Below are 13,960 nucleotides of genomic sequence, written 5' to 3'. Positions count from 1 at the left end.
AAACCTGCAGCCACGGTGGTCCTCCAGGACTGGAGTTGGTGACCCCTGAGTTAGTCCACACATGTTGTTTTCAACCAATGGACTGCATCTGACCACAGGACCAATGTTGGTTGCAAGCTGGTTTTGTTTCCTGTGATATATTTCTGTGTGTAGGCAGTTTCTTCCCCCAATCTCTCTGTCAGGCCTGCATATATAGGCCCACACACACACACACACACACACACACACACACACACACCGTGCTGGTCCCTGCCAATCTGTTTTAAACAACATGGCATGTCACGCACTCACCAGACATTAACATTTAGGGGGGCAATGCTCTCACTAACTCTTTTCTCTCTCTCACTCTCTCCATTTAGACATTTACTCAACATTATTTCACACATTGCGTGCTCACTATTTGTCACATTACATTTTTTGTACTGTTTTGGTGGATTAAACTTCTAAATAACAAAACAGACTCCAAAGACTTTCAAAGACCACAAATAAAATGCAAATCACGCATCATCACAGTTCTAAGTGCTATCAGTCAGGATTGGCCAGAGATGCCACACCAGCCTGACTCCTCCTACCTATCCCTGTTGCTAAGCTACTCCAATCATGACACAGTCACATGATGAAAGGGACCATGGAACTTAAAATGATGGAGATGCCCTAGCATTGAGTATCACTACGTTTTAAATTCCTCTTTTTTCATCTGCTGCTCCTCTTAAATGTGGTGTTCATCAGGTATCCATTTTGGATCCTATTTTATTCTCTATATACCTTCAGATAGATAGATAGATAGATAGATAGATAGATAGATAGATAGATAGATAGATAGATAGATAGATAGATAGATAGATAGATACTTTATTAATCCCAAGGGGAAATTCACATAATCCAGCAGCAGTATACTGATACAAAGAAACAATATTAAATTAAATAGTAATAAAAATGAAAAAAAATGAAAATTAATGTTAGCATTTACTCCCGGGTGGAATTGAAGAGTCGCATAGTGTGGGGGAGGAACGATCTCCTCAGTCTGTCAGTGGAGCAGGACGGTGACAAAAGTCTGTCACTGAAGCTACTCCTCTGTCTGGAGATGACACTGTTCAGTGGATGCAGTGGATTCTTCATGATTGACAGGAGTTTGCTTAGTGCCCGTCGCTCTGCCACAGATGTTAAACTGTCCAACTTTACTCCTACAATAGAGCCTGCCTTCTTAACAAGTTTGCCCAGGCGTGAGGCGTCTTTCTTCTTTATGCTGCCACCCCAGCACACCACCGCATAGAAGAGGGCACTCGCCACAACCGTCTGGTAGAACATCTGCAGCATCTTACTGCAGATGTTGAAGGATGCCAACCTATTGGAGCGATTTTTAGGAAATGTAACATTTCTTTTCACTGCTATGCTGATGATACTCAGGTTTATATTCCTGTCTGCAACTCTCCAGTAAATCAACTGCACAACAGTCTTTCTGAACTAAGATCCTGGATGGCTAATCATTTTCTTGATCTGAATCAAAATAAAATGGAGGTGCTTACAGTGGGTCCATCAGCTAAAGCCCAAATTGGTCTTGGACTTCTCGGCTCTTTCTCTGTCGTTTGAAAACCTCAAGTCCGCAGTGTTGGTGTTGTCTTTGACAGTAACCTCTCTTTTGAGAAACAAGTAAATTCTGTAATCAAGAGTTGCTTTTTCCAGCTTCGTCTATTAGGTAAGATCAAGCCTCTTTTATCTTCTAGGGATCTTGAGGAAGCTACTCATGCTTTTATTTTTTCTCACCTTGATTACTGCAACTCGCTGTAGATGGTAGGCCTAAGATGAGCCCAGGTTACAGTTGGTCCAGAATGCTGCCGCTCGCTTTCTTGTTGGGGCAAGAAAGTCTGACTCTGTTTGTCCAATATTAGCTTCTGTACACAGGCTGCCTGTCAGTTTTCAAATTGATTTTAACATCTTGTTGCTTGTTTTTACATCTTTACTTGGGCTTTCTCCTGTCTATTTATCTGAATTGTGTGCTTTACACCAGCCATAGAGTAGCATTTCACAACCTTTACATATTTGCGACCCGGGTTTTCATAACAGTTTTAATCGCGTCCCCCTAACGTTTTTTGAAAGGAGCCCACTAATACCAATTTGTTCTTTTTAAATTAATGATATATCATTGATGCATATTTTATTATACCTACTTAACGTTTATCGACATTTATCTAACTCTATATTTATTTTTCTGGTATCAGAATGTAGTTTGAGTTAATTTGTTTTGGTTTCAATAGATCATATTTTTGATTCTTGTTTTCTTTGTTCAGATCTTCGCGCCCCCCTTTTTGTTACCCTGGGGGCCCACCCCACAGTTTGAGAACCACTGATCCAGAGTGCTTAGATCTTCTGGTCAGTTGTCTCTTGCTGTCCCTCGTACCGAGTGTAAAACTAACGGGGACAGACAGGGCTTTTACAGCTGCTGCCCCTCGCCTGTGGAACTCTTTACCTCGTCACATAAAGGAGTCGTCTACAGTTGAACTGTTCAAAACGAGATTAAAGACTCGTTTCTACTCACTTGCATTCTGTGACCTTCAGTAATACTGATGATTAGATAACATTACTTCTATTTATTATGTATTTTATTAGTGTTCATATATTTTATTTCTATTTATGTTATTTGTTTGTTTTCTTTTATTCTATTATTGTAAAGCACTTTGGCCGCAGAATTCCTATGTTGTTTTAAATGTGCTATATAAATAAATTCACATTGACATTACGTCTTTGTGAAAGCCACCATTGAGGCACTTCTAGCATTTAGCAATTTCAGTTTTCAAACCACATGGCTTGTGTTTCGAATTGACTTTCTTATCTAATATTGTTTTGCATTGGCACTAAAATTTTGACTTTGATATTGATGCCAGGGGGGCACACTGGTGCAGTGATAGCGCTGCTGCCTCGCAGTAAGGAGACCCGGGTTTGCTTCCCGGGTCCTCCCTGCGTGGAGTTTGCATGTTCTCCCCGTGCCTGCGTGCGTTTCCTCCCACAGTCCAAAGACATGCAGGTTAGGTGCATTGGTGATTCTAAATTGTCCCTAGTGTGTGCCCTGCGGTGGGCTGGCGCCCTGTGCTGGCTGGGGTTGGCTCCAGCGGACCTCTGTGACCCTGTGTTAGGATATAGAGGGTTGGATGATAACTGACTGATTATTGGTGCCAGCTTTCAGACCTGTTCAGAAACAGTGGAGGATACCAAGGAAAGGCACTGAAGGTACACGTAGAACAAGAGATAGCAAATGTTTTTAAATGATTCAGTTACTGGTCTTTGACACACAGCATGGCAAGCTGTTAAGTAAGTCACTTCTCGTGAACTAAAAATGGAACGACTTCAAACATGAATGAGCATTGCCTCCCCAACATTGAGCTGATAATCTCAATGCTCTGATAATAGTTGGGTTACGCAGGTTCTGTAAATGGATGGATATCACCCAACGTTACAGATGTAGGCGTCTAACTGTGTTGCTTGTTTCCCAGGTCTGAGCTGGTTTATGGTTTGGACGATATGCTTACTGGGAGTCAACAGCATAGCACAACCGTGAAGAAAAGCAACAAGCAGAAGTTCAAACCCATGCAGTAAGTGGAAGCCTTTGGACGGGGCATTGGCATGCACAATGACAGCCGTTAAGACTGGCAACACTTTCATCCTGTTTTTTGGTTTTACAGATACATAGAGAAGAAACCTGACAAGATCAACTCTTCCGTTCTTAATCAATGACCAGACTTCACAAGAAAGAGCAATCAGATGAACGGTTTTTGAACATAGAAACAAATATGGATTATGTAACCCTGCCACTTACAGCTCCACATCTTACCGTAATGATTCACCACAAAAGGCATAAGCACGTTTGGATACGGAAGAGAGTCCTGTAGGGTCATTACTTCATACTTCTATACCTAGAAATGAACAAACACAATTATGGCCCATGTCTTTAATATTGTAGCGTCCCAGCCAGGTTGAAGCCCTTTTTTTGGAGTGACTGTTGGATCTGATTGAGGGAGGGCGGAGGACTGACAGCGGGGGTATGATTGGTGCGGTACCCGGGACGAGGGGAGGGTCGAGACGATTGGTTAGAGAAGCGGCTAGAAGGTTGTGTGGTGGGGTTACGAAGTCGGTGTTCTTTTCTTGATTGTTCAAGTAAAACTTCTGTGAGACTTTACTACGTCTGACTGTTTTTTTTTTTTTTTACTTCTTGTTTTCTGAACCTGATGTGGAGGTTGCTACAATATGCATGATTAACATCACCATATAACCATAAAATCAATGAATTAAATGTACATGAAAAGGAAGATAATTGTGAAGCCTGGGTTGCCCGCAGCTGGCATACTCACTTGAACCCAAGACATTGACACGGACTGGACAATGAGGACACAATCACAGACACACAGAGCAAGGGATGGTGCAAATGTGCTTAGTGCTTTTGTTTTCAGTTTAAACAGTGCAGTGCTTCTCTTCTGTTCATAAATAAATAATCCATAATGAAAACAGCGTTCTCTGAGGAAGTCAAATAAATAACAATAAATCCTTCTATATCAAAGCGATCGGGTGTCCTTCCGTCCCGTTAGTGCTACGCAGGCGCGTAGTTTCACACACGCCCCGTCCATTTTGCAATGCACGATGGGATTTGTAGTTTCGTTTTTCCAGGTAAAAGATGATTTTCTACTCCAGACTGTGCGAGTAACACGGAGTTTCACAAACGCCCTGTCCATTTTGCAATGCACGATGGGATTTGTAGTTTCGTTTTTCCAGGTAAAAGATGAGTTTCTACTCCAGACTGTGCGATATCTTCTTCTTCTTTCTTACTATACAAAAAGCGGCAGGGATTGTCCTTCCGTCCCGTGAGTGGAAAGCGTAGCGGTATTCCGCTTATCACAGACTTACTACTTGCAGCTTGCGGTACGAAGCGACATGATGTGAGCAGAGTTCTGGTGCTCCCATCGTTCCCTTGCTTTTGTGCGCGATGCGCTGGAAAAATAGCCAAAATTATGTCTCTGGAAATAATTAATGTTGATGGAGTACAAATGCCTCACCGCGCAGTAAATATCAGGGGGGTTCAAAATGGCGACCTCAATATAGAAAAAAAGTTTAAATTTCATCACAAAAATAACAGAAACTACGAGTATTAAAGTAATACCGCTCAAATGCAATATTACCAAATTAATGAGTTTGTATAAAATATCAAATTGATCTACATATTGAATTGCCTTAAGAAGTGGTCAACTTAAAAGTCGGTCGCCTTAAAAGGCGGTTCAGCCTAGTACTCCATTAAAACCCAAGGATAAAATCAAAAGTCAGAGTCACCTTTAAAATCGCCCGTCCGGTGTGCCCTCACTCTCACACTCTACTCTCGCACCGCTCACCCTGCTTTGGATATGCTCAGTGGGGCAGACACCCTGGGGAAAGCGACCCTTTGTTAACCACCCTGGCCACCATCCCTCAGCATTAACAGGGACGTGCCAAGCCTGGCTCAGTCTTCCCTACTCCTCCATCATCCGTCTACAGGATCTCAGGGACCCCAGGTTGCTCCTGCTGCATTGTTCACCCCTGGAGCTCCACTGCTGCATTTCCTCCGACCACTTCGCCATGCACTTTCTCTTTGAATTGGCCTCAGCTCGATTCTGCGCCAACAACAATAACATTTATTTACTAGGGGGCTCTGCCCAGTGCTCGTTTCGCTCGCAAAGCCCCAGAGTCGGTCCTGTGGACATGGGGATTGTTACATATGCATTATGTTCACTTTTCATAATGCAATGTACAGTATAACTGGCCGTGAGTAAATATCAATACATTTCAATAAAAACAAGACTTCTGATAAAAGAATCTACTTATTAAAGTATCCAGAGCCGATATAGCAGGTGGCATTGTTCTCAAGAAGCTGCAGATTTCTGGCCATTGTAAGAAATAAATCTGGCTGACCAATAGATCTGGATGCTGCCATTGCTTCGTGATATAACTGCTGCAATGCTCTTGGACTACCTTGATATGATGATGGTAATATTACTGCTGTACCTATGTTGAATTTGAAATAGTGATATTTGAATTTTGAACGTGATCAATGAGCCCTTGCTCCATTCTAAGTTTAGCGTGATTCAATTTAATAAAGAAGAGACGCGTAGCTGAGACCTTTACATACGCATTAAATGACAGAAGTGGGTTAAGTACATGGGATCGCATCGCCAATTCTGACCCGAACTGCTGCGTGGGTGTTATTCGCTTTGCTGAATGCGTTTGTTTCATATTGTACGACCATCCTGTTTCGCCATCTGGGAAAAGCAAAGGTAAAGGGTCGGCATGTGGTGATGTATTTGACGTAAAAGACGAAGCATGCGTTGCCTTTGGATATACAGAAATGTCTACTCTATCTGTGATATCTCCGTCTTTCTAAAGTATTATCTCTGACAATTTGTCACATGTTGCGATCTTTCAAATTCATATAGACATCCAAGAAAATGTCTTTGTCCGCGTGTTGCTTGTAAATCTCGTGTAAAGTGCGATACGTTTGGAAGATATGGATTTGTATCCATTATTGGCTGTATACTATCTATTACGTCAGATTGTTTAACTCTTTCGATTCCAGGTTGCATTGCTTCTACGTGATCATAAAGATCGCCTTTGGGTGGGTGGGTCAAGGAGGGACATCTGTCCCCGTGCGCAGCATCCAGGGGGCGCCAAATTGATGTTACGAAATTTTAGAATGAAATGTTTTCCATTCTTAAATGCTCAAAAAAGTAAATAAAAAACATTCGCATATTCGGTTCACCGACAAAAGCGCGATATGCGCCCCGACAAAAACCGCGACGGACAAATGAGCGCCGCCGACAAACCCGCTAACTGGTTTTCGGACAAATGCGGCCGACAAAATCGCGACAGAGGCCAAGAGAGTGGGACGCATACGTGCGCATTATGTACACATTATGTGCTAGGTTATAACTGTTATAACTGCTGATGGCATGCCGCGAACAAATAACTCAGTCGAGGGTTGGCATAACGCGTCGTATACAAACCGGAATTACCAGCAGTCAGGCAGCCAGCAAGTCTAGATACGCTCAACTATCAAGACGTCTTGCTGCAATTCTTCCTACATATGCAGGGCGTGATCTTAAGGACTATCTGCGTGCCGTGCTGATGGCATGCCGCGTCTCATAATATTGACTTCTAAAATAAACATTATTATATATGCTTTCAACTAGTAATTCATATTTAATTAAACTTTCGCGATTTTGTCGGCGCGATTTTGACGCCGCGTTTTAATCGGCGCTATTTTGTCGGCGTTCATATGTCAAATGTCGGGTCACAGCAGACTCAGTCCATCACTCCATCAGTATGAGGATATCTTTTTCCTCACACCAGCCGCGATTCTTTTCAAAGGTAAAGTGCAGGTTAAATTGTTTTATGTATTTTTACGTTATATTTTGTATTAATCACTTTTATATTAATATTTTTGGGTTGTGGAACGAATCATCAGAGTTTTCATTATTTCTTATGGGGAAATTCACATTGATATACAAGTGCTTTGGATTTACAAGCTCGTTTCCGTCAAACGCAAACCGAGGCACCACTCGTATTTTGACTTTTTACGCTGCGTTGGATAAAGGTGCCAGCCAAAATAATACTGACAAGCGAGGAAGACACGGCGGGTGTTATGCTGCCTTGCAGTATGGAGACTGGAGTTCTTATTCCGGGGGCTCCCTGTGTGGGGTTTGCAGGTTCTCATCGAGTCTTTGTGGGTTACCTCCTGTAGCCCAGAGACATGCAGGTTAGGTGGACTCTCGTTGCTAAATTGGCTCTTGAGTGTGTGTGTTTGTGTGTGTACCCAGTGATGGACTGGCATCCTGTGCAGGTGTTGTTCTTGTCTTGTGCCTGATATTTCCTGGCATAGGCTCCAGTTGCCCTACGATGCTGCACTTGAAAAGCGGGTTTGGTAGACGGATGGATGGCATAATAAAGAGAAAGAAATCCATCAAATCTGAGAAGACATGCAAACCCCACACAGGTGGTGTCTGGGCAATGAGATTTCAACTCAGCAGTGCCATCCACTGTGCCACCTCGCCTCCCTGGGTTTAAGTGCCATCCATGGTTAAAACATTAATATAAGCATCTCCATCCACACATGCAAACTGCACAAGAACATAATTGCATCTGTCTTTCCCCTTCCATATTACTGAATTTGATTGTCTTTTTATACCTTGGTGAATTAAATTATTTCAAATTATTCTAAGTAACTTTTCTATTTGCATTGTATAACTAAGACGTGTAATAAAACCAAAGAGCTGGCAACTCCTTTTTGAGATTATGCATCTTTTATTTGTTCCCTGTGATGAAAAGTTCATCTGGCATGGATCGCTTCCTTCCTTGTGCCCGCAGCTGCTGGAATAGGTGGGCACTGAAGAAAAAACAAAACCAAAAATCAACAAGACAGAAAAGAGAATCTGAAAACAAGCAGCACCTGTTGAGCGTCCTCCATCCGTTTCTTCAGGCCGACACTTCGTCTGTCCTTAAATGGCCTTCACGTGGAGCTCATTAGCGCGGTCAGAGAATTGGAGTTTCCACCCACATGAATCCCAACGCTTGTCAGATTCCATTAGTCAGCTTTTGTCTGCAACTCCCTGAGAAAGAGCAGACAAAATGTCATCACCCTCAAATGCTTCTCGGCTCAACGGGGGAGCCGTGTTTTACAGAAATCACTTCAAAGACGTATGTGGGCTAAGGAACAGTCTGAAGGTGGCATGGAGGCCAGCCGCTGTCCGTGTGGAGACTGCATGCTCTTCCTGTGTCCAAACGGGCTTTTCCTCCCACCTCCTAAAGATATGAGTGTCAGGTTGATTAGTGATTTTCAACACACCCCAGCTCAGTAGGTTTGCATAAAAGGATACGTTAATGTACTGGTTAATGTACTGGTGCCCTGTGCCACTGGTGGTCCTGAACTAGATCAGGCAGGTTTGTGCCCTTCCAAAAACATGAAAGATATCATGGGAGCTGAACGTGCATCTTCGTGGAAAACACCACCAAAACATGCTATGGACCTACACTCTTTACTGGGCTTTGTAGTCCCTCATCGAATCATCGCATGACAAAGAACTGTTTCTTTGCATATGAAACTGGTCCTGCGAGATCTGACAAGGTTCTTAATATGTGAAAGATTATGACATTTTTAATGTATAGTAGTAGGCTCCATCTATATATATACTGCTCAAAAGAATTAAAGGACCACTTTTTAATCAGAGTATAGCATAAAGTCAATAAAACTTATGGGATATTAAACCGGTCAGTTAAGTAGCAGAGGGGGTTGTTAATCAGTTTCAGCTGCTGTGGTGTTAATGAAATTAACAACAGATGCACTAGAGGGGCAACAATGAGATGACCCCCAAAACAGGAATGGTTTAACAGGTGGAGGCCACTGACATTTTTCCCTCCTCATCTTTTCTGACTGTTTCTTCACTAGTTTTGCATTTGGCTACAGTCAGTGTCACTACTGGTAGCATGAGGCGATACCTGGACCCTACAGAGGTTGCACAGGTAGTCCAACTTCTCCAGGATGGCACATCAATACGTATCATTGCCAGAAGGTTTGCTGTGTCTCCCTGCACAGTCTCAAGGGCATAGAGGAGATTCTAGGAGAGCTGGAGAGGGCCATAGAAGGTCCATAACCCATCGGCAGGACCAGTATCTGCTCCTTTGGCCAAGGAGGAACAGGATGAGCACTGCCAGAGCCCTACAAAATGACCTCCAGCAGGCCACTGTTGTGAATGTCTCTGACCAAACAACCAGAAAGACTTCATGAGGGTGACCCAAGGGCCCCATGTCCTCTAATGGGCTCTGAGCTCACTGCCCAGCAGCATGCAGCTCGGTTGGCATTCGCCATAGAATACCAGAATTGGCAGATGCACCACTGGTGCCCTGTGCTTTTTACAGATGAGAGCAGGTTCACCCTGAGCACGTGACAGAAGTGAAAGGGTCTGGAGAAGCCATGGAGAACATTATGCTGCCTGTAACATCATTCAGCATGAGCAGTTTGGTGGTGGGTTAATGATTGTCTGGGGAGGCATATCCATGGAGGGTCACACAGACCGCTACAGGCTTGACAAAGGCACCTTGGCTGCCATTAGGTATCAGGATGAAATCCTTGGACCCATTGTCAGACCCTATGCTGGTACAGTGGCTCCTGGTGCACGACAATTCCTGGCCTCATGTGGTGAGAGTATGCAGGCAGTTCCTGGAGGATGAAGGAATTGATACCATTGACTGGCCACCACACTTTCCTGACCTAAATCCAATAGAACACCTCTGGGACATTATGTTTTGGTCCATCCAATGCCACCAGGTTGCACTTCAGACTGTCCAGGAGCTCAGTGATGCCCTGGTCCAGATCTGGGAGGAGATCCCCACAACACCATCTGTCATCTCATTAGAAGCATGCACCGATGTTGTCAGGCATGTATACAAGAACACAGGGGCCATACAAAGTGCTGCGTACAATTTTGAGTTGCTGCAATTAAATTTTGGCAAAATGGACTAGCCTGCCACATCATTTTTTCACTCTGATTTTTGGGGTGTCTTTGAATTCAGGGCTCTGTAGGTTGATCATTTTCATTTCCATCAAACGATGTGGCATCCTTTCGTTCCTAACACATTACCCAGTCTATATCAGTATAGATATCCGGAGGATTTCTTTTCCCCTTTGAGATCTGATGTGTTTTCAAAGTGTTCCTTTAATTTTTTGAGCAGTTTATATATATATATATATTATTTTATTATTATGCTTATAATATTATTTATCTGGACTTTCAGAAAGCATTTGATAAGGTGCCACATGAGAGGTTGGGCATCAAACTAAAAGAAGTGGCAGATCAGGGTGATATTTTTAGATGTGTGCAGAATTGGCTCAGACACGGGAAGCAGAGGGTGATGGTGTGAGGAACCTCATCAGAACTGGCCGATGTTAAGAGTGGTGACCAGCAAGGGGCAGTGCTGGGGCTGCTGCTATTTTTAATATATAGAAATGATTTAGATAGGAATATAAGTAACAAGCTGGTTAAGTTTGCAGATGATACCAAGACAAGTAGATTAGCAGATAATTTGGAATCCGTTATATCATCACAGAAGGACTTGGACAGCAGACAGGCTTGGGCAGATTTGTGGCAGATGAAATTTAATGTCAGTAAATGTAAAGAATTACACATAGGAAGTAAAAATGTTAGGTTTGAATACACAATGGGCGGTCAGAAAATCGAGAGTACACCTTATGAGAAGGATTTAGGAGTCATAGTGGACTCTAAGCTATCGACTGCCAGACAGTGTTCAGAAGCCATTAAGAAGGCTAACAGAATGTCAGGTTATATAGCGCCTTGATGTGTAGAGTACAAGTCACAGGAGGTGACGCTCAAGTTTTATAACATACTGGTGAGGCCTCATCTGGAGTCCTGGGTTCAATTTTGGTCTCCAGACTACAAAAAGGACATAACAGCACAAGAAAAGGTCCTGAGAAGAGCGACTGGGCTGATTGAGGGGCTACAGGGGATGAGTTATAAGGAAAGATTAAAAGAGCTGAGCCTTCACAGTTCAAACAAAAGAAGATTAACAGGAGACATGAGTGAAGTGTTTAAAATTATGAAGGGAATGATTCCAGTGGATCAAGACTGTTATTTTAAAATGAGCTCATCAAGAACACAAGGACACAGTTGGAAACTTGTTAAGCGTAAATTTCGCACAAACATTACGAAGTTTTTCTTTACACAAAGAACGATGGACTCTTATAATAAGAGACCAAGTAGTGTGGTAGACAGTAAGACGTTAGGGATTTTCAAAACTCGACTTGATGTTTTCTTGGAAGAAATAAGTGGATAGGACTGGCGAGATTTGTTGGGATGAACGGCCTGTTCTCATCTAGAGTGTTCTAATGTTCTAATAAAAAAAAAAAAATCTTGGAAGGAGACGAGACGTGATTTTCTTGGAGACACTTTAATGTCCCGCGAGACAAGGAAGTGAGACAAAAGGACATCTGCTGTACAGGCTTTTGAATGTTTGAAGCACAGCGCAACAAGCAGAACACGCAGCAGGTGGTAAAAAAAAACCGTATTTGTTTCCCATTGTATCACCGTTTAAGAGGGGGTTTCGGAGGAGCGACCGCATCTCCTTGGGGTGTGTTCAGCCCCCCTTTTCACAACGCAAACGGCAGAGATACATAGCGTGCCCCAGGGGTTTGTGGGGGTGGGCGAGCAAAGCGAGCAGGGTGTAAAGCCCCCTGCTGTATAAAAGTCAAAGTGTGTGTGTGTGTTTCAGCTTCACGTTCGAACGGCTGGAGTGATTTTCATGACACTTGGTACACGTTTGTCATTGGTCGACTAAAAATACTGCAGGGTGAAATCAGCACTAACCCACCCCCTTCTGGGTAGGGGGTGATCTTGCAGTCTTGTATGCATGGTATCATCCAGTTGACACGCGGAACGACCACCAGAGGGCGAGCTGGAGGTGACTGCCAGCATTCTTTGTGTTTGAGCGCCACCACCGCACGCCTGTTGCTTTTCATATTAAAGAGAGTTCTATGCGTGGAAGTGTGTGTGTCTGTCCGGCCAGAACGTGAGACGTAGAGTCGGGGTGAGGGCTCCAGTTTCGAGGATACGCAAGCGAGGCCAGCACACCGGCAAAGAATCCTTCCAAAAATAAAACTTTTTTTTTCCCAAACAATGGCTCATCGAGGAACCACCGTTCATTTTGAACGAATCTTTAATGTGACTCGGGAAGAACGAGTCGTCTCGTGGGAGTGATTCGTTCAGTCGCGCATACGCATTTGCGCAACTTCCTATAGTTTCTGTATTGGAATTGATTCACCTGTTTCGAGTCTTCGGGTTTTTCGAGTCGTTCGTTCATCACGTGACAGCCCCATAAGCTTAACCTAGTATGCAGTCTGAGCCGGAAACAGAATTGAACGAAATGACTCGAAAAATGATTCGTTCATTTTGCTGAACGAGACTCAAAGATCCGAGTCAGTAAAATGATCCGAACTTCCCATCACTACAACCCAGTAAAGTGCCATTGTACAACCATTATTTTTAAGAGCGTGGATGGTTTCTTACACTGCGGTGGGCTGGCGATCTGCCCGGGGTTTGTTTCCTGTCTTGCGCCCAGTGTTGGCTGGGATTGGCTCCAGCAGACCCCCCGTGACCCTATAGTTAGGATATAGCGGGTTGGATAATGGATGGGTGGCTTCTTATGCTAAATCTTTTACTAAATTTCCTGAAAACGTTCAAAGCCGATGCCGGTGTTGTGACGAAACTTCCTACCCATCGAAATGATCTACGCACTGATACTACGCATGCGCATACCAAAAGTGTTACAGTTTTCTGCATAAGTATTTACTGTCAACATTTTATAAGTTGTATACTTTGCATGTGTGACTTTTAATCTTGTACAGACCATTGTATCCATGCACGGCTGTGTCTCTTTTGGGCATTAAATGATGCATATAGAACAAATTGAGAAATGTTAGCATTTCCATAAATTTGATAGACGACTTCTAAATATAACATGTTAAATGATGATATGGTATAACGTTATAAGTTTAATGTTACGACTTACAATAAACGGGTGGGTGTAACATATACGGTGTATATACCGTATCTGCCATTTAAATAAACTACGGTAGGATACTTCGAAAAAGTAGGACAAATCGTCAGAACACCGGCACACCGCTACGTGGAATTTGATAAGCAGGTTGGAAAAAGTGTGAGATTCACATAACCTGCACAGTTAAGGGATGTGGGAAAAAAGTGGATATCCTCGAAAAAGCAACGCGAGCATATGTAGAAAGTGCAGACTCCATACAACAGACAGGGGGCCAGCCAGGGTTTAGATCAGGATGTTCTTGTAGTATTTAGTATTTTTATTCTGCTTCATTATCTCTTATTCTAATCGTGAATGTTTGTGCTTCCTGTATTTATCATTATTTAGC

At 43.1% G+C, this 13,960-nt stretch overlaps 1 protein-coding gene across 1 annotated transcript in view; it reads left to right on the top strand.

The window, feature by feature from the left end:
- Positions 1-4,158, top strand: part of LOC120535968 (putative protein TPRXL) — a 45,010-nt gene extending 40,852 nt beyond the window's left edge. The window contains exons 10-11 of the mRNA XM_039764215.1: positions 3,489-3,587; positions 3,678-4,158. Coding sequence (XP_039620149.1) covers positions 3,489-3,553 — 65 coding nt within the window. The 3' untranslated portion in view covers positions 3,554-3,587; positions 3,678-4,158. The remainder of the gene's footprint in view (positions 1-3,488; positions 3,588-3,677) is intronic.
- The last annotated feature ends 9,802 nt before the right edge of the window (positions 4,159-13,960 follow it).

Source organism: Polypterus senegalus, chromosome 9, assembly GCF_016835505.1.
Source record: "Polypterus senegalus isolate Bchr_013 chromosome 9, ASM1683550v1, whole genome shotgun sequence".
Taxonomy (NCBI): domain Eukaryota; kingdom Metazoa; phylum Chordata; class Cladistia; order Polypteriformes; family Polypteridae; genus Polypterus; species Polypterus senegalus.
The sequence above is the reverse complement of the archived record's forward strand: the minus strand, read 5'-3'. Positions and strand labels throughout refer to the sequence as shown.